The sequence below is a fragment of the Rhineura floridana genome, chromosome 8 (genome assembly GCF_030035675.1).
Source record: "Rhineura floridana isolate rRhiFlo1 chromosome 8, rRhiFlo1.hap2, whole genome shotgun sequence".
Lineage (NCBI taxonomy): Eukaryota > Metazoa > Chordata > Lepidosauria > Squamata > Rhineuridae > Rhineura > Rhineura floridana.
Genome location: NC_084487.1, coordinates 65083493 through 65103524, shown reverse-complemented (window position 1 = coordinate 65103524; position 20032 = coordinate 65083493). Strand labels below are relative to the sequence as shown.

Sequence of the window (20032 nt, the reverse complement as noted above, 5' to 3'; positions counted from 1 at the left end):
TTAAACAGTAATTGGGGTGCAGTCTCAGTTGGCCAAAGGCTGGCTGAGAGGCCATTGTCACTGGCAGAGAGGGAGGCAAGTTGGCAGAATGACCCTTGCACTGCTGGGAGCTCCCCGATACACTCACAGTGGGCGTTAGAATGTATGCCATGGATGTCCTGCTGGCTCTGGTCTGCTAGCAGAGATGCAGAAAACAGGGCATTTTGGGTGTGAGTTATTCATGTGGCAGGGGTGTTCAAGGATCTACAGGATTCTAAGCCCCCTCATTCCTCCAACACTCACCATAAGGAGCCCTCAGGTACTGCAGCACTCCAGTACTCCAGCGCAGGACCTGGCATAGTTAGTTCCCTCCTGTAAACTGCAATGAAAGGGGGAAAAAAGAATGGCAAAGAAGGTAAGAAAAAGCCACCCCTGCTTCCCTCCGTGGCCGCAATGAGCTAGAAGGGCTTAGGAAGAGGCAGCACCTTTGCCGCAGAATCTCCCATCACCATGATAGGATTTCCCCTGCCATTGTTAATAGTTTTGTACTGCTTCAGGTGCCACTTTGATAACAGAGAGTGAGATACAGAAATCTTAAGATCAATCTATCAATTACAGTTAGCCAGTTTGTTCTGGTCCCGTGTCTTTACTGGTTACCATAAATCTTGGTCCAACATAATATAAACTGTGGTGGATTTTTTATAAAATATCATAATAAGTTTACACAATTGCACTTCAGGTTATCCTCAGCTCTGAAATTGTGCTGACATTGTTTGTCTAAAAAACCCCCATTTTTTACTTGCAACTGCCCACAGCATTCTGAGCTGTATATAATGTTTATACATTTTTAATAATGTAGGTATTGTGGAAAGAGGTGTCATGTAGTTGTAAGTTGACAACAGCGCTTTCTAAGTTAGTAAGGCAATACAGGGGAAAATTTCCCTTTTTAATTACTTGATCTTTAGGTATTGTCATCTAACAAAGGATTTAAAGGTTACCTGTCAAAGCATGGCATTATGCCAACTCTTGTGTGTGTTGAAAATTACCTCAACTGTTACAAAAAAAGAGCAAGAGATCACATTAAATAACAATATTTGATAGAGGCCTGTTTTAAATGCCTGTTTAAAACAATGACTCTTCCTTGGGCAAAGCCTCTTCCCTCTGCCCCCTTTTCTGATCGTTTTAAAAAACATTAATAAAATGTACATTTTCAGTCATGAGAGTGAACCCTGTTGATCTGAGAATTCTACCACTATTACCAGGGCTGGCTCCAGGCATGCCAGGGCCCTGGGGCACCAGCCTGTCCCGGGCCCCTCCGCTCCCCTTCCGTGATCCGCAGCAGGAGCACGGATCACAGGATAGGAGCTTCCGAGCTGCCTGCCATCCCCCCACTATCCCCCTGCTTCACCGACCTTTCTCTGCTGTTTTTTGTGGCTGTGTGCACTGTGCGCAGGGTTGCCATCAATCAAGATGGCGGTTGAGGTTTCCGTAAGGGGCTGAAGCCTCTGCTGCCATCTTGGTTGATGGCACGCACGCACGCGCATTTGCTACCATCAACCAAGATGGCGGCTGAGGCTTCAGCGCCTTACAGAAACCTCGGCCGCCATCTTGATTGATGGCAACCCTGTGCGCACTGCAAAAAACAGCAGAGAGAAAGGCAGGTGAAGCGGGGGGATGGCGGGCAGCTCAGAAGCTCCTCCTGTCCTGCGATCCGTGGCTCCTGCCGCGGATCGCAGAAGGGGAGCGGAGGGCCACCTGAGGGGCTTCTGTAGCTCCAGGGGCCCTCGGACCAGCGCCCCACCTGCCCGCCCTTTAGAACCAGCCCTGACTATTACTTCCCTTTTGTGATTCTCTATAGTTTTTGCAAAAGCTACGTAGAATGAAAGAAGCCTTGCCACCAAAGGAAAATGGTTAGAATGGAATTCTTAATCTTACGTATACTTACATATGTGTAATTCTCACAAAAGTCAGGGGGACGTAACCTCTTTGAGTAAATTGCACTCTAAGAGGCTTTTGGGGTAGTTCACTCTTGTATCCTGCTTTATAGGTTTTCTTTCTAGGCTCTGGCCAGCCTTTAAAGCAGGAGGAGGGGATTTCAGGCCTGGGAGCAAATGTGGCCCTCCAACCTCTCCATCTGGCCCTCAGAGCTCTCCCCAGGCCACATCCATCACTGACCCTGCTTTGCACCAGGGTTTTTGCCTGGTTGGAATGCGTCCTTGAACTCTGATATTGCCTCTTGCTTGTCTGGATGGAGGAGGATGGAGAGGAACGTGTGTAGAAAATAGCTTACTGTACAAAGGTAACATTTACATTAATTGCTCCACCCACTTTTGTCTTTGGCCCTGCCTACAATGGGCATGTGAACCTCAGAAGATTGCTCAGAAGTGAATGCGGTCCCTACCCCTGCTTTAAACCTCTCTTCCTACAGCCCACCTTTTCCCAAGTGCAAATGTGCTTTATTGCTAATGGAATGGGTCTGTTGTGGTGATTCAAAATATAAGTGCCTCAGTACCTGGATGGGAGTCTGCTTGTGAACCACATGTATATCACCTTGGATTCTATGATGAAAGAAAGGCAGGGTATAAATATAATAAATGAATAAGTAAGCACCAGTTACCGCTGGCTCACCAGTTTGCCGTTCCCAAGCAAATGTGCACAGACAGAATTAATTTTTCATAAATGCTGCAGTTTCCCCTATGCCACTGACGAAGCCATTTTCGTTTGGGGGCAAGGCTTCTTTCATTCTGTGTAGCTTTTGCAAAAACTAGATAGAATCATAAAAGGAAAGTTTAATAGCGACACAGAATCCAGATCTGTGGATTGGGCTATAGGCCTCTAAGCCTGAAATCAGTTTTATTCCTAGTTAATGAGACTCTTCTGCTCAGTGTTTGAGAGGCAGACTGGAGACAAAATAATGGGTCACTGCACAATGAACTCCGCAGAAAGCAGGAAAGCTGCAAAGTTTCCATGTGTGCTCTTTTAAGTATGCGAAACTGATATACATATATGTCAGCTTGTGATTGAGTGGCTGTCATATAAAATTTTCCCCTTCTCATTTACTCACAAGCTATTCCCTTTAACTGCAACTATCAGATTCTGCATAAAAAACCCCCACATGCTTAAAAAAAGTCTCCCAGATTTGGGAGTATTTGTTACAGATCACAGCTTAGTTGGAAAAAAGCTGCATAGGAAGCAAGAAAGCACATAATTAGGCTGGAGTAGGAAATGGTTGTTGCAGACTGATTCCTAGATTTTCACAGCAAAAGTGCCACCCTTGCATTTTCACGAACTCCATTAGCACTCTGCTCCTCACTTCCTGCATCCTGATCTGCAGACTGGCAAAACTTTCCTATTTATATATAGTGCTGTGGTTTGTGATTATCACATTCCAGTGAGTTTGACGATTTAAAAAGCAGGTATAGTTTTTTAAATTGTCAAACTCACTGGAATGTGATAATAATGATTTACTTCTTTGGGAGTAATTCTTTATGTATGCCTCCTGCCACTTACTTTGGTTTGCTTAGTTTCTACTAAGTAGTTTGTGAACTACTGTTTACACTTGATTGTGATTCTAGTGGCTGCGTTAGTGACTGCCACTTGTATACCATTATCTGAATTTTAATTTCTTGCATCTTAATATTTGGCAGTACAGGAAGCTGCTTTCTAGTGAGTCAGATCTTTGGTCCATCTAGCTCAGTATTGTCTATGCTGGCTGGCAGCGGCTCTCCAGGATTTCAGACGGAACATTCCCAGCCACATCTGAAGATGCTGGGGACTGAACCTGGGATCTTCTGTGTGCAAAGCAAATGCTCTACCACTGAGCTATAGCCTTTCTCTGTATCTCCCAACGCTGTGGTTATAAATGGAAGTAAAAGCTTCTTGGAAATGGAAGTAAAAGCTTCTTCACTCCTCCTAGCTATGCTGGAGGAAGAGAGGGGAGAGTGAGTGAATCCAAGGCTTGCTGCTGCTCATTCACATCATGCTAAATGATGGTTTTAGCATGACATCAAAATGTGGTTTCTGCCTTTATGGTTGATTTCAGAAAGGGTATGCTTACCGTTCTGTTAGTTTCCTTTGGCTAGGACTCATATGAAATGGGGGGAAAACATGGAGCCAAATAACTAGTGTGAAGCGAGGAGCTCATGTGAAGTTGGCAGGATTTGATATAATCTCTTACATTGTATAAGAGGCAGACCTTGTACTCTGGGCACATATCTGTCTAGAGTTAATTTTATGTGTTTATTTTTGGCTTTATAGTTAAAAACTATAGCCTACCAAACATGATAATTAAATGTTATATTGCACATTTTCTAATAAAATGGAGTAGCTTATGGGTGAAATATATTCAAGTGTTTCTAAAACATCTTTTATTAATAGCATTTTGACTAGAGTTACTTCTGGTTTGTCTTTACAGAATTAAGAAATGCAAACTTTAATTTCTTGTTTATACCAAGTTAACTCACGCAAATCTCCCCCCCCATTGTCTCAATTTTGATCATGTTATTTAAATGGTTTAAAATGGTATGCATTGAATTAACATGCCTTACTAATTGCTTGTGGTAGATTTATGCAGTTAAGGTTTCCTTTTAAGAATGAGATATTGATTCTGAACCTGTTTTCAATGGATTGCTTTTTGGAGTATCTACATTTTGGCTTTTTTAATGAAGGAGCAATGATAGAACGCATCACGTGAAAACAGGCCCGGCGACAGCATCTGGTTACTGGTCAAGGGCCCCACTAGCACAGAAGGGCCTCTCATTGGTCCAACCAAACTGCGCCACCACTTACCACCCTTCTCACTAGAGCCCTGGGTGGCTGTTTTAGCAGTGGGATCGGCAGTGCTGCTACTTTTCAATGGCAACCAAAAGTAGCACTGCCACCTACCCACCACTGAAATGCTACCCAGCAGCCCAGTGAAGAGTGTAGTAAATGGTGGTATTGCTTCTGCCATGGCAGAAGCAGTAGAAGGAAAAAAAGTGTGGCTGCATTTTGGGGATGGTGTGTGGTGGGAATCCATCAGTGTCATTGTGCCGAGGGCCCTTTGAAATCTGGCACCTGCCCTGTGTGAGTAACCTCCAAATAACTTTAAACTGTTGCCTATACAGGTCTCCAAGCTAGCCGGTGTCATGGTGAGCCATGGGGTGAAGAAGGGAGACTGTGTTGTCATATATATGCCAATGATTCCACAGACGATGTACACTATGCTGGCATGTGCAAGAATAGGAGCTATACATAGTCTCATTTTTGGTGGATTTGCTTCAAAAGAGCTTTCTAGCCGCATTGATCATGCCAAGGTAATAAACATTTTTTGCTCAAGTAGGAGACAAGGGAAAGAGAAGGAGATCTTATAATGAATGAAAGCTTCTGCGTAGCTGTGTACTTCATCTGCCACATCCCTGCTGCTGCCCTCTAGTCAACCGCTCAGGGCAACGTTTGTAAATTGAAAGGAGTTGGCTCTTTTTTTCCCTTTCATGATGTTGACAAAATGAACATTTTTGTAATCATACCAGTATAGCTTTTATAGATTTATTTGCTTGTATGCGGAATATTAATTACTCTAACAAGATATTTTTCGCCCTCAGAACTGATCCTTTCCTAATTTGGTGACAGTCCCAATAGATGCAGAAAGTCCTGATGCATGCTAGAAGTGACTTCACTCTAGAGCAGGGGTAGCCAAAATGGTGCCTTTTTAGATGATGTTGACTATAACTTCCATCAGCCCCAGCCAGTTTGACCAGTGGTCAGAGATGATGGGAGTTGTAGTCCAAAACATCTAGTGGACACCAGGTTGGTGAAGGCTGCATTACAACGTCTTTAGCTGCCATATTGAATGTAACATGGGGTATTACAATTTGTTCCCTTGCATGTGGAGATTTAACTATCACAATATTAACAAGAACGAGCTCTGTTACAAGTGACTGCTTCTCAGTCATTGTTTTCCAGCTTATGGATGATTTTGCTGTGGGTAATTCTTAATTTTTCTCCTACTAGCATGGTATCTGCAAATGATACCAAGAGGAGTGATGAATAACAAACCTCCTTTCAGGCTCTTCAGGGGAATAATAATCTTTGGCATTAGTTACAGGATAGAATTAAACTTCCTTTATGCTATCCCTGCAGCATTTTTCTTTCCCTGTTCATAATTCTTTGTTCAAATTCTTCAGTCACGATGCTGTTTTTAAAGAGGTGAATACACATTTGCTCTTACTAATAAAAATAATTATTTTCCCATTCTGCATCAGAATAGTACATATACTGTATCATTTTTCCTGCAGATTATCTGAATTTTAAATAGCTTTGGGAATATTGCAAAAACCCGTCCTAGATAATTGTTAGTTTTGTCAGGTTATTGCAAATCTAAAAGGCGAAACATGATTACAGATGTGGAACTGAAGTATAGGTTTTTCTTTTATCTGTTGCCGTATACCGACTAGGCTGTCATATGTCTTTAGTTTTAAGCATCTGTGGTTAAGAAAGGCTTCCCTTTAATAGTTTTTTTAAAAAAATAGGTTCTTGTGTAAAAAGCATCCTTTAAACTTTCCATTTAATAGTGATAACATAATATGGCCAATAAAATTCAAGTAGATGGAACCACTCAGCCTGTGAATTATGATTATTTTTTCCTGTAAACTTTTCAGATAATACATGATAGTTCTTGATCTTCAGATTGAAAACGCTTTAGGAATGAATAGATAGAGAGTTTGCCATTGTACTTTTGTGAACAAAATATGCACATTAGGGCTTGAAATTATACAGTCATGAGAGTGGCTATGTACTATAGCTAGCATGGATTTTTCGCATTCTGTGATGTTACATTGAAAATACGCCCCATGCCATTCTGCTGCTTCCCATAAGCTCATTTCAAAACAAAACCTTACAAAACTTAGTCCTGAACTCAGAAACACTTGCTTAACAACCGTCTAAATTTTCATGGCGATACATAAAACAGTCAGAGAATCAAGAGTTCAACGTCTAAAAAGAGAAGGGGCAAAAACCAGACCCTTTTGGACTTTTTTCTCTGAGTTCACATAATCTGTTGAAATTCATTAAAAATCAGCCATATTCAGAGTACCTGTAATCCTGTTACTGACCTTGCCCCATACTCTGACCTTCATCTTCTGTAGTTTAAAAGTTAAAAAAATGCCTGGCTGATTTTTAATTAATTTAAGAAATTTTGGCTTGAACTCAATGGTAATGTCGGGCATGCTCAGTAAGAACCAACTGTCAGTGTTCTAAAAGCCAGACTCACAGCTGCTGGGCTTGGCTAATCGGGGCCACACCCACACCAGACTTTGCTTTCACTTGAGACAGTGATGGCTTCCCCCAAAGAATCCTGGGAAGTGTAGTTTGTGAAGGGTGCTGAGAGGCGACTGCTATTCCCCTGACAGAGTTCCAGTAGCCAGAGTGGTTTAACAGTTAGCCCCTCTGACTGAAGCTCTGTGAGGGGAACAGGACATCTGCTAGCAACTCTCAGCACCCTTCACTAACTACATTTCCAGGATTCTTTGGGAGAAGCCATGACTGTCTCAAGTGAAATAAAGGCCTGGTGTGGGCATGGCCAGGGACAGCTGTGGTTTAAATTTGGGTGGGAGACTACATGTGCCTGCTGTAGAATAAAAAGGTGGGGGAAACCCTGAAAAGCAATGATACAGTTCACAATGTTTTCCTTTTGGAAAGGAAAAGGGCTTCCGCTCTGCCCAATGCCCACCCACCCAATCTCCTCCCCTCCCTGCCCCTCCCCCAGGTCAATGTTGGACTATGACCTGGGAGACCAGGGTTCGAATCCCCACACAGCCATGAAGACTCACCTTGGACCAGTCACTGCCTCACAGCCTCAGAGGAAGGCAATATCCAAGCAGGATTGGCAACCTCCTGCCTGGAATGCCCTGCCCCTATCTTTTAACATAGCTGCTCCAAACATCTTTACAGATTTGACCCTTCACCTCACAGAGGTTTGAGAAATGAGTAAAAATAAGAAGATTCTCTACCCTTTTCTGTCTACCCTGTGGGCTGCTATAAACTCACTTTGACAGCCAACACAATTCGAGTGAGTAATAACTAATAGAGAGAAAACACATATCGTTTGGTGTATCTTCACAGGCAGCAGACTGAAAAGAACAATTGCAGCCACACTTCCCAGTATGTGAATTCTCTTTTAAACTATTGGGCAAGAAACAAACTGTGGCCAGACTGATTTAACTGTGAGGAGAACTGGGCATCTCCTAGCAACTCTCAGCACCCTTCACTAACTACACTTCCCAGGATTTTTGAGAGAAGCCGTGACTGTCCAAAGTGAAATAAAGGCCTGGTGTGGATGTGGCCATGGACAGCTTTGGTTTAAATGTGGATGGGAGGCTATATGTGCCTGCTGTAGAATAAAAAGGTGGGGGAAACGCTGAAAAGCAATGATACTGTTCACAATGTTTTCCTTTTGGAAAGGAAAGGGTCTTCCCCTCTGCCCAGTGCCCACCCACCCAATCTCCTCCCCTCCTGTTCCTGCCCTCCTCCTCCCCTCTGTCCCTCCCCCAGGTAAGTTTCAACTATCCTAAGCATGACTGCACAGGAGTAAATCCCATTGAACTGAAAAAGTATGGAAATGATCAAACCTGCCCTCCCCTCCTCCTCCCTCCTATCCCCCCTCTTGTCCCTTCCCTAACCCTTCCCCTCCCCATCCCCTTCCAATCCCCTCCTTCCCCCTCCCCCTCCTCCTCCTGCTCCCCTCTGCCCTCCCTCTGCCCCTCTTCCTCCCCTATGATCAGTTTTGCCTATCCTAGGACTACGACCTGGGAGACCAGGGTTCAAATCCACACACAGCCATGAAGCTCACTGGGTGACCTTGGGCCAGTCACTGCTTCTCAGCCTCAGAGGAAGGCAATGATAAACCACCTCTGAATACCGCTTACCACGAAAACCCTGTTCATAGGGTCGCCGTAAGTCAGAAACTACTTGAAGGCAGTCCATTTCATTTTCAAGAATGTTTGCACGGGAGTAAATCCCATTGAACTCAATAAGTATGCAAATGATCAAACCTGTCCTCCCATCACCTCCCTTTTGCCTCTTCCCTCCCCCTTCCTTCACCCCTCCGCTTCCTTTCCAATCCCTTCTACCCCTCCTTCTCCCCTCTCCCCATTCTTCCTTCCCTCTACTCTTCGCTCCTTCTCCTCCCCCATGGTCATTTTTACCTATCGTAGCCATGATTGCACAGGAGTAAATCCCATTGAACTCAATAAGCAGAACTCAATGATCAGACCTACTTTTCTCCTCCTTCCCCTCTCTTCTCCCTTATTACTCCCTTCTTCCTCCCCTCCCCTCTTCTTTCTTCATCCTCCTCTGCCCACTCCAGGCTTCCCTCCCCATGGTCAGTTTTACCTATCCTAACCATTATTGCACGGGAGTAAATCCCACTGAACTCAATAAACATGCAAATGATCAAACCTACCCTCCTACTCTCCCTCCTGCCTGTTCCCCTCCTCCCCTCCCCATTCCCTGTGGTCAGTTTCACCTATCGTAAGCATGATTGCAGGGCAGTTAATCCCACTGAACTCAATAAGCATGCAAATGATCAATCCGTTCTCAGCAAACTTGCACAGGATCCCATTTCTTACCTCCTGGATTAAAATGTAGGGAAATTCAGAGGCACATGCTACAAAATTCTTCCAACCTACACAGGAAGTGGATTGAACTGTGAAAGACCAACCCAAATTGTGTTTGCATTTTGACAAATGTGTAGGGCAGTCCAATATCTCAGAGAGGAGGTCAGATCTCCTGCTTCCCTGGTGCATTCACTATAGTTGTCAATTTCACTGCTTTTTAAAGTGTGATAGAAGGTACATTCTTAAACCGTAAGGTTTTTTTGCCTGTTAGTGAATATTCATATATTTCAGATTTTGTGCCTTTCAGAAACTTGTAATATCTTATGTGGGATAGAAAACAAATTAAATATATTTTAAAACTATCCACTTCTTCCCATTTCACGGGAATTAGTGCTGAATTTTCATTTTAAAAGTCGCCCAATGTTCATATGAAAGAATTTATTCTCTTACCAAGGAAGAAATGTCTCTTTTCCCTCTCTCTACACATACATAGTTTATCAACTTTTTTACATTCGATAGATAGGAGGATGGACAAGTTTGAAGGGAATGCCATTCATTTTCCTGATGAGCTGGAGATTCTAGATCTGTGGGGAAGGGAGGCATGATTTGCATTGGATCTCCATTCCCAGTAACAATGTAGGGATTCGACTGGCATATGTTTATATATGTGAACTGGAGGTGGGATTCTTCATTCCAGAACCTAATCTCAAAGAAATCTGTGAAAGAATCCAAAGACGTTGACGACAATATTGCCTGTTTCAAAAGTAGTATTTTTAATTTATAAACCTTTCTTATTTCTTTCAGCCCAAACTGGTTGTAACATCAACTTTTGGAGTAGAACCTGGAAGAAAAGTGGAATATATACCACTTTTAGAAAAAGCATTGGAGATGATAAAACACCAGCCTGAGAAAGTTCTGGTTTATAGCCGCCCTTACATGGTAGTTACAGCAAATAATTTAACATACTTTTGCGGACCATTCCTTCTCCCCTTTTCCCCCTGAATATTTGAATGAGAATATTTCATTTTACGAGACTTAAGAAACATTTATTTATCTCTGTGGTGAACTTCTGTTGCCTTGCTTATTTAAAACATAAATTTAAAAGTTTCAGTGGAGCTGCTAAAAGTAATGTGACTGAGAAATCAGGTATATTTGATGCCTCCTCAAGGAGGGATTGATTGTTTTTGAGCCTTTTTTTTGTTAAGTCCATTTTAAATGGTTGCTGTGTTTTCTCTGTCTCTCTGTGTGCAGGGAGCTGTCCCCCTTAAACCAGGGCGTGACCTGGACTGGCATGAAGAAATGGCAAAAGCAAAACCATGTGACTGTGTCCCTGTCCTTTCGGAGCATCCACTTTATATTCTTTATACATCAGGAACAACTGGCACACCCAAGGTAGATTCCGTTTTTCAGTATCTGTGACCAAGTTATGTTCTATTCCACATGAGGAAGCGTTTAATTAAAAAAGCTGAACATGTTTTCCCAAAGCTTAGCACTCATTTCCCCCAGATACTACTGCATAACAGTTTGCTTCTGTGTTGTGCTGGATAAGGGTAAGACCGAGGGACTAAGCTCCTACATAGTGATGGCATATGGATGAAATCGATGAAATGAGCTAGATAAAATATATGGAGTTCTGTGTGGGAGGAAATAACAAAAGATGAGTCTCGCCGGTAAACAAGAAGCAAGAGGAATGCTTATAGTAACATGTCTAATTGGAATAGACTAGATGAGAATGAGAAAAGAAAGTGATGCCTAATAATCAGTCCATGAGGAGAGACGGAGAGTGGCTGAGTTTGGGGGGGGGATCTCCGGCCAGGGAGACAAGTGCGGTCCTCCGGGCCTCTTTGTCTGGCCCTTGGGATTCTCCCCAAGCGACATACTCTCCTGATCCATATCCATTACCAGCCCTGCTTTTCACCCTCCTTGAGTGTTTTTGCCTGGCTGGAATGTGTTCTGTCTCTTACTTGCCTGGATGGAGGGTAGAGAGGGGTGTGTGGAAACTAGCCTGCCGTACAAAGGCAAAATTCACATTCATTGCTCTTCTCACTACTGGCAAGTGGCCTCTGGAAGGTTGCCCATCAGGGAATATGGTCCTCAGGCTGAAAAAGGTTCCCCATCTCTGCCTTGGATGTTTTTAAGAAGTCTCAGCAGCTGCAATTTACTTGTACCAATGGCTGCTTGCGGCTTCTCGCGATCGGACATGGGGGAGACATGCATTCTAAGGGTGGGATTTATTTGTTTAAAATCCACTCCTATACTGCCCTTTGATTCGAAATTTTCAGGGAGGTTTACGGTAACTTATCAGAACACAATGAACAGTGAAAGGCATTACTAAAGAAGAGTTGAAAGAGGAATTAGAGCCTGGGGAAAAGGTTTAAGAAGGTTTTGCCTGACACCTAAAGAAAAAGATGTGAGTGTAAGCACCAGGCACACTTCCCTAGGTAGAGATCTACAAGTGAGGTGCCATGGTTGAAAAGGGCCTCTTTCTCTGTAACCACCTACCTCACTTCAGATGACGAGAGCACTTGGAGGAGAACCTGTGAGGAAGATCTTAGTGTATTGAGAAAATAAACTTCGGCACATCCCTTAAATGAGTTCTGCTTTGAAGAAAGAAGCAATGCAAACTTAGATGTGCAAGACACTTTGTTATGTATCTGGTTGGTTGTGCTCCCTTCTAATATCCAAACCCATATCAAGTCCTATATCACACAACCAGGAAAACTAGGGAGAGAGTGTCCTAAGGAAAGGCAAATTGTGTGTTTTTCCCTTCTAAGACATTCCAAGGGATGACAATGACAAGCCAGATGCATGGATTTTCCACGGGCTGCTGTTCTCGGATCTGTACTGTGAGATATCGAAGGGCTGAAGAACTCTCCTGAAAACATCAGTATCTGGGCATGTTTTATGTAGTATTCAGACTGAAAACCACTAGTTTTTATGCAGTTACCTGAAATTCTACATAAATGTTGTAATGCTCTTTATAAATGCATTAGGGTCATGAGCCTTAGTTTTCTGCAGTGCCCCTGTCTTATACTATGAAGTGGTGGGGTTTCACTTTCAGCACAACATCCAGGGCATCATCCAAATTATGGAGAGTGATAGCTTTTATTTTAAAAGAGCAACATTCTGAATCTCATCATTGCCGATATGAGCTTGAAAAGTGAAAGCTATGTCTGTTTTTCTGAAGGGCTCCTCGGAGTTAGGGGAACACTTGCTAATGGCTTTTGAAAGTTACATTATGGAAACAGTATTTTTTCTTATGGGAAGAAGTTTCATGCATAATTTATTTACAAATGATCTTAATTTCAAATTGCTTCTCACTTAGGGTGTTGTTAGACCAACAGGTGGCTATGCTGTTATGTTAAACTGGACCATGGCTGCTATATATGGCCTTAAATCTAAAGAGGTAACATTTGTTTTATTTTATTTTTCATTTATGAATTGTTTCCCATGAAGTACCCCAAAGTGATTTAACAATAAACAACGTTTAAGAACCATTTCAGGTCCAATATTGATGCAATTTGGAATAAAAATATCCGCTGAAAAACTGCTTTAAAAGGCTTTGAACTTTTAAGATGTAATATTATTTGTGGAGAAAATAAAAAGCTAATTAAACAAAAAAAGCTTGCTGGAAAAGGAAGGGATTCAATAGTCATCAGAAAAATAATAGATACAGTGACTGTCTGATATGTAATGGAAGGGAGTTGCAAAGGGTGGGTGCCTCCACACCAAAGGCCTGAATCCAACACTGTACAGAACGGAACTCCTGATGAGATGGTATCTGCAGGAGGCCCTCTCCTGCAAAGTGCAGTGACTATATTTTAGATATCCTGGTCCCAAGCTGTATAGGGCTTTTATACACTAGTACCAGAACCATGAACCTAGTCAGTTAGCTAACTAGCAGCCAGTGCAATTATTTCACTAGGAGTGTCACATGGTTGCAATATTCTGCCTCAGTGAGCAGTTGAGCTGCAGCATTTTGCACTTGCTGCAGTTTTGGGGCCAACCTCAGGGACAGTTTCACTTAGTTCATACTTACAAAAAACGGTGTTTATACATTCTTATAAATGTTTGGTCTTCCTTTCTTTTAGGTTTGGTGGGCAGCATCTGATTTAGGCTGGGTGGTCGGCCATTCTTACATCTGTTATGGACCTCTCCTGCATGGAAATGCAACTGTTCTATATGAGGTGACTGCTTATTTTTACATTTGTTGTTTATTTACTTTACAGATGTTGAGTTCCTTTCCCACTAAACAACCCCTCAGAAAAGTAAAAAAAAAACCCACGAAGACAGAACACCAGTACATGTATTACTATTATATTATATACTATTATATCAATATGCTGATTGACACTCAGCTCTATCTCTCTCTACCACCTGATTGCAGGGAGGGAGTGCTCATCCTAAACCAGTGCCTGGAGGCTGTGAAGGGCTGGATGTGGGCTAACAAACTGAAACTTAATCCAGACAAGACGGAAGTACTGCTGGTCAAGGGAAAAACTGCACCAGGCATGGGGCTGCAACCTGTTCTGGATGGGGTTGCACTCCCCTTAAAGGAGCAGGTCCACAGTTTGGGACTTCTCCTGGATCCTGCCCTGCTGCTTGAATATCAGGTGGCTGCGGTAGCCAGGAGTGCTTTTGGCCAACTCAAGCTGGTCTATCAGCTGCGTCCATTCCTGGAGGCAGTTGACTTGGCCACAGTGACACATGCATTGGTGACATCGATGCTTGATTACTGTAATGCACTCTATGTGGGGCTGCCTTTGAAAACGGTTCGGAAATTGCAGTTGGTTCAAAATGCAGCAGCCAGAATGTTAACTGGAGCACAGCGCAGGAAGCATATCACCCCTGTGTTTTATCGACTCCACTGGCTCCCAATTTGCTTCCGGGCCCAATTCAAAGTGCTGGCTCTGACGTTTAAAGCCCTAAATGGCCTTGGACCAATGTACCTGAGGGACTGCTTACGCCCATATGTACCTGCCCGGGATTTAAGATCATCTGCCTCTGGTCTCTGGGTGCCTGGAGTGAAAGACGTTAGACTGACAGGCATGCGGGAGAGAGCTTTTTCAACAGTGGCCCCGAAGCTTTGGAACACCCTACCCCAAGAAGTCCACTCTGCTCCCTCCCTGATGGTTTTCCGGAGGTAGAGCCTGACACTGATTTTATGATTTTATGCCTTCTAGGTTACATTTTACCCAATCCCCTTTAGTACCACTCCCTATATATGTGTATATATGTGTGTGTTTGTGTGTGTGTATTTTATGTTTTTTAATTGTATTTTATGTATTTTAATTTATTTTAATGTTTTGTAATTTTAGGTATGTGTTTTTATTTTATTTTTGTAAGCCACGCTGAGTGCCCTATTACAGGGTAGAAGGGCGGGATAGAAATATTTTAAATAAATAAATAAATAAATAAATATTATGTAAGATAACATGGGTTTGACATGACGGTTCTTCAGCAGCTTCACGTGGATTGGCTGGTTTTTAAATAGCCAGGGAAGTCCTGCCCTTCCAGAGGAGCCTGAACTTGGGAAACCACTTGCAGTCCATAGTTTTCCATTATGTCAGTGTGCTAAAGTGGGTGTTGGATTCATACACTCCTCCCTTTACTCTTTTTGTCTGTGCCAAAGGAGGAAAATAGAAACCTTTGCTTCTGGTTTTCACCAAAACCACAGTTTTGTGTTGCAACCAACTCTGCGGAATGGTGGTTTGTTTAAACTCTACTTACTGGGGAAAAAAACCAACAGGATCAACCTTGGGCGGTAAGGGGCTGTGACATTTTTGGTGCAAACAGGAGTTTTTCTTTTAATAGCAAGCAAGGGGGGGCTATCTTGATTATGACCACAGCAGGAGGCAAAGGATTAACCCCCCCTCCACTGCAGGGTCCAAGTCTGAATGGGGCACTCATCGCTGCTCTTTACTTTTAAAAGGCTATGCATACAATGTGCATGAAATTCCTCTTGTCAGTGGAGTGGCTTATTTTGGACATATATTCCTGAATACATGTAAGGAAGCTACTTTGGACTTCTCCATCCAAATTTGTGAAGTACTGTGCTCTTGATCTTTAACCCAGGCTTGATGCAAGCTTTGGGAATGGTGGTCAGGGATCTTTTTTGCACGATTACCTTTTGCCCCCACACAAGGAAGACTCATGACACCAGACTGGTATAATGTTATATTTATTAAAATATAACATCGTAAATCAAATGCAATACAGCCAATTATTCAAATATCCAACTCTTCGGGCAGGTGAGGCTAAACCTAACAATGAGGGATTACACCCTTACCTTCTAAAGGCATCCATTCACATCATTACGTAACCCAAGAGTCAAGGACGTGTGTGAATTCCTCCCTCCTTGCTCTTGGAGCCAGCTGTGTGGTTCCCACCTCCACACCATGGCCCCGCCGTACAGGCGTTCACCCTGATGCGCAAGCAGGTCCCACAAGGACACAACCCAGATCGCCACCAGACACCAAGCCCTGATGGTTCCCTGTGGAGTGCCCCTTTTTCAGGATGCCTTAACCGCCTAATTTTAACCCCCATATACCTCACCTGCCCGAATTCTATGCCACAAGAGGGGATCAGCTTAAGCTTGGTTCCCTCCACCCAATGAAGATAACAAACCCCTTAATCCCCCCATAAGATCCTCCAAAAAAATGTCACACCCTTGCTCAGAAAGATGAACACCGTCATCACGAAACAGATGTGGGGCATGGAACTTAATCCTTTCATGAGGCATAACTGCCCCACCCAAGGACAAAACTAGCTCCCTTACCTTCCTATTAACCCATTTCCTAGATCTATCTATCTTATTGGGGTGCAATGCACCCCACCAGATCCTTCTAACAAGCATTTTGGACCATACAATTATAAGATTGTAAGATTATAAGATATACGCGGATAAGCCACGTGAGATCACGCGTAACTTTCAGCAGCAAATCCAACGCAGGACGCTGCACCAAATCATTTTCTCCCAAATGAATCAACACGATGTGTGGCCTATTAGCAGAGGACATGATTCGGCACATGGCAGGCAACAACGCATCCCATAACATGCCCCTCCGTTCATCCCACTGAACCGTAGCTGAGGCCGGCAGCTGCAGCTGTGTGCCCGGAACAGAGGAGGATGCCCTCCGGTGAGCCGAAAACAAAATTGAGTGGCCACACAAGACGATCCTCACAGGAATTGGGATGTTTGTCAAACCTATGGGAAACAAAAACAAATTCCTCTGTTAAAACATGACGTAAGACTTGAATGCATCGGAATGCCACCTGCCAATCGCCTGTATATCGCTTATACTCGTGCCTGCGAGGGCCGCGGCCATAGCCGCACCAATCCGGAATGAATGCAGCCCATAGACTCCAACAGCGCAACCGCTGGCAAAACAAGGCCCGCCGAACAACGGCCCAGAATTGAAACTGAGTCAGGGCAGTTCCATCTGCATGTAGAAACAAATAACGTTGGCCCGCTGGCCGAATGGATAAGAATTGCCGCATTGCAGACACAGGGCACAATACTGGGACCTGGCATCGCTGTAACCACGATACTGCCACGGCCCTTTTGCCGCATTGCAGACACAGGGCACAATACTGGGACCTGGCATCGCTGTAACCATGATACTGCCACGGCCCTTTTGCCGCATTGCAGACACAGGGCACAATACTGGGACCTGGCATCGCTGTAACCACGATACTGCCACGGCCCTTTTTCCGCATTGCAGACACAGGGCACAATACTGGGACCTGGCATCGTTGTAACCACGATATTGCCATGGCCCTTTTGATCGGTCTTAGAGACACGCAGGGAGAACCTCACTATAACCGCACGTAATGTGCAATCACCAAAGCATAAGGCTCGATTAGTCACATCACGCTTAGAAGGGGCAAGTATTTCACTAGGGCGAAAAGCACCATAAAACATCGTCAGAGTTACTGTGGCGAACAGGTGCAACTCATACTGAGATGAGCATAAAGAATTAAATAGTGCCAGGATCTGGAGGAGGACATCGGGCGTGATTGGCCTCCTCCGGCCAGCGGACCTGGGAGCGGAACGCGACCAACCCACAAGGACCTTTCTGACCCTAAAATCTACAGATTGATCCGGCAGCCCCCTTGCCTTGGAGTTAAAGGCTAGCGCCGAGAGGTGGCCGGCGATAGTGGAAACAGAATTATTGTGCCCTTTTAAATATATCATAAACTGCAATAAAGGAGCCACAGGAATAGGCCAGTCAAATGGCAGCTTCAAACCGATGAGGAAAGCCTGGAACTTCGCAAAAGATCGCTTATACGCATTTTGAGTACTGGGAGCAAGAGCAGCTGCGATAGCAGCCCCAACTTCTAGTTGCCAAGGTTCCACAGGAAAGGAGGGATTGGTACTGGATCCGGAGCCGCGCCAGGTGCAAGCTCCCGAAAGCGCGCCATATGTAATCGGGAAAGTGCATCAGCAACTGTATTCTGCAAACCTGGAACATGTCTGGCCAGGAATAAAACATTAAATCGCAAGCATTGCAATACAAAAGCACGCACCAAGCGCATCACACGAGGAGACTTAGAAGTTTGGGCATTAATAACGCTAACTGTGGCAAAATTATCGCACCAGAAACGCACTGTGCGATTTTGAAATGCCAGTGGCCAGATATGAACCGCTACCACTATTGGAAAAAATTCCATAAATGTCAATTTGAAGTAATTCCGGTAGCCTGCCAACTTTCAGGCCATCGCTCAGCGCACCACTGGGATCTAAATATTACTCCGAAGCCAATGCTTCCGGCAGCATCGTAATGCACCTGTAATTCGGCTTCTAAGAGCAATTCCTCCTGCCAAAAGGAAAGGCCGTTGAAATCCGTCAGGAATTCCAGCCACATATGTAAATCCTCCCTCATCCCTGACGTCATCCTTATGAAATGGAAGCTAGAGCAAGCTCCCTTCATGGCGTCACATAAACGCCTGAGGAACGCACGACCTGGTGAAATAATTTTGGAAGCAAAAACTAAATGGCCCACAAGTTCCTGTAACTGGGCCAATGGTATCTTCTTCAGCCCTATGACTGAATGAAGCAGTTGATGCAGTACCACCAACTTCTCTAGCGGCAAACGGGAAGACTGAGCTACAGTATCTAACTAAGATCCCTAAGAAAATAAGGGAAGTAGTAGGGCCCTCTGACTTTTCAGGTGCTAGCGGGACTCCCAATTCCTCAGTTAAATTATCAAAGGCTTGCATGAGATGTAAGCAATGAGAAGACCCAGCAGGCCCCACAAATAATAAAAAAAATTCAAGATAATGAGCAGAGAAGGAGGATAATGCTTTCCTCCTCAATGCCCATTCAAGAAATGTGCTAAATGCTTCAAAAACAGCACAAGACACCGAACAACCCATTGGCATAGCTCTGTCTACATAAAACTGGTCCTGAACTTTAAGACCAAGCAAATCACATCTGCAGGGTGTACTGGCAAAAGGTGAAAAGCGGATTTTATATCACACTTTGCCAGTAAAGCACCCTTTCTAGCCTTCCTAACTACTCTCACTGCCTCATCAAAAGAAGTATATCTGACAGAGGCATATAATGGGGAAATACCATCGTTGACTGAGGCTCCCTTCGGGAAAGACAAATTATGAATAAGGCGATATTCCCCAGCCTGCTTCTTAGGGATAATACCTAAAGGGGAAATCCTCAAATTTTCCAAAGGAGGAAAACTGAAGGGGCCTGATATACGATCGGCAAGTATCTCCTTATTAAGCTTGGCCAGCACTACAGACGCTAAATTACTGAGAGTGGGCTGATGGACTAATGATGTAGCAATCCTAGGGCCCTCAAAAGGGATACAAAAACCATCCATAAACCCTGAAGTAGAAAAGTAGCAGCCTGCCTATTGGGATAGAGCTCTAACAGCTTTGCTAAAGGAGCCAGCTTGATCTGGCTACTGGCCTTGAGACGTACTGCCGCTATCGCCAGACCCACGTTTTGGCTGTTGATGCTCCCCTGTACCTTGTCGAGCAGTACGTGCCCTCTGGCAAGAGGAACTAGAGTGGTTTCCTCCACACAATGCACAGACATGTCTGAATCTACAGGGACGCCTAGAGCATCGTCCATTGCTATTAAATGTCCAGCAGACTTGCTGGGATTGAACCCAATGCCCACCTTGGCTGGAGCCATAGGCGGAAGTCTGTGCACGTGCCAATAAATGCCCACTATCGGCTCTCTCTCCTGTAGTGGGCCTGGCGGAAGTCATAGATCTCAGCCACAGACCAGCATGTTCAATATCCCAACGACGGGTGGGATCCAGTGCTGCTCCTTGCCTGAAATTCGTATCATATGTCAACCAAGTGGTTCCAGAGAATTCTCGGAAGGCCCTATGCACAATATCCTAATATTTTATCATGGACAAAGCCCTAGACGGATAAGCCTGTGTCATAATGCCCATATAAATCGTATAGGCGTTCAACCAATTAGGCCATAC

General features: G+C 44.0%; 1 protein-coding gene across 6 annotated transcripts in view; it reads left to right on the top strand.

Moving 5' to 3' along the window:
* The window catches only part of ACSS3 (acyl-CoA synthetase short chain family member 3), an 87628-nt gene that overhangs the window by 13718 nt on the left and 53878 nt on the right, over positions 1-20032 (top strand). For 2 of the 6 annotated variants that reach the window (XM_061637796.1, XM_061637798.1), the window contains exons 3-7: positions 5085-5273; positions 10377-10511; positions 10824-10964; positions 12898-12978; positions 13664-13759. In XM_061637796.1, coding sequence (XP_061493780.1) covers positions 5085-5273; positions 10377-10511; positions 10824-10964; positions 12898-12978; positions 13664-13759 — 642 coding nt within the window. Of the gene's footprint in view, positions 1-5084; positions 5274-10376; positions 10512-10823; positions 10965-12897; positions 12979-13663; positions 13760-20032 lie in introns of those variants that run through there. The other 4 variants (XM_061637797.1, XM_061637802.1, XM_061637799.1 and 1 more) reach the window with 4 other exon arrangements.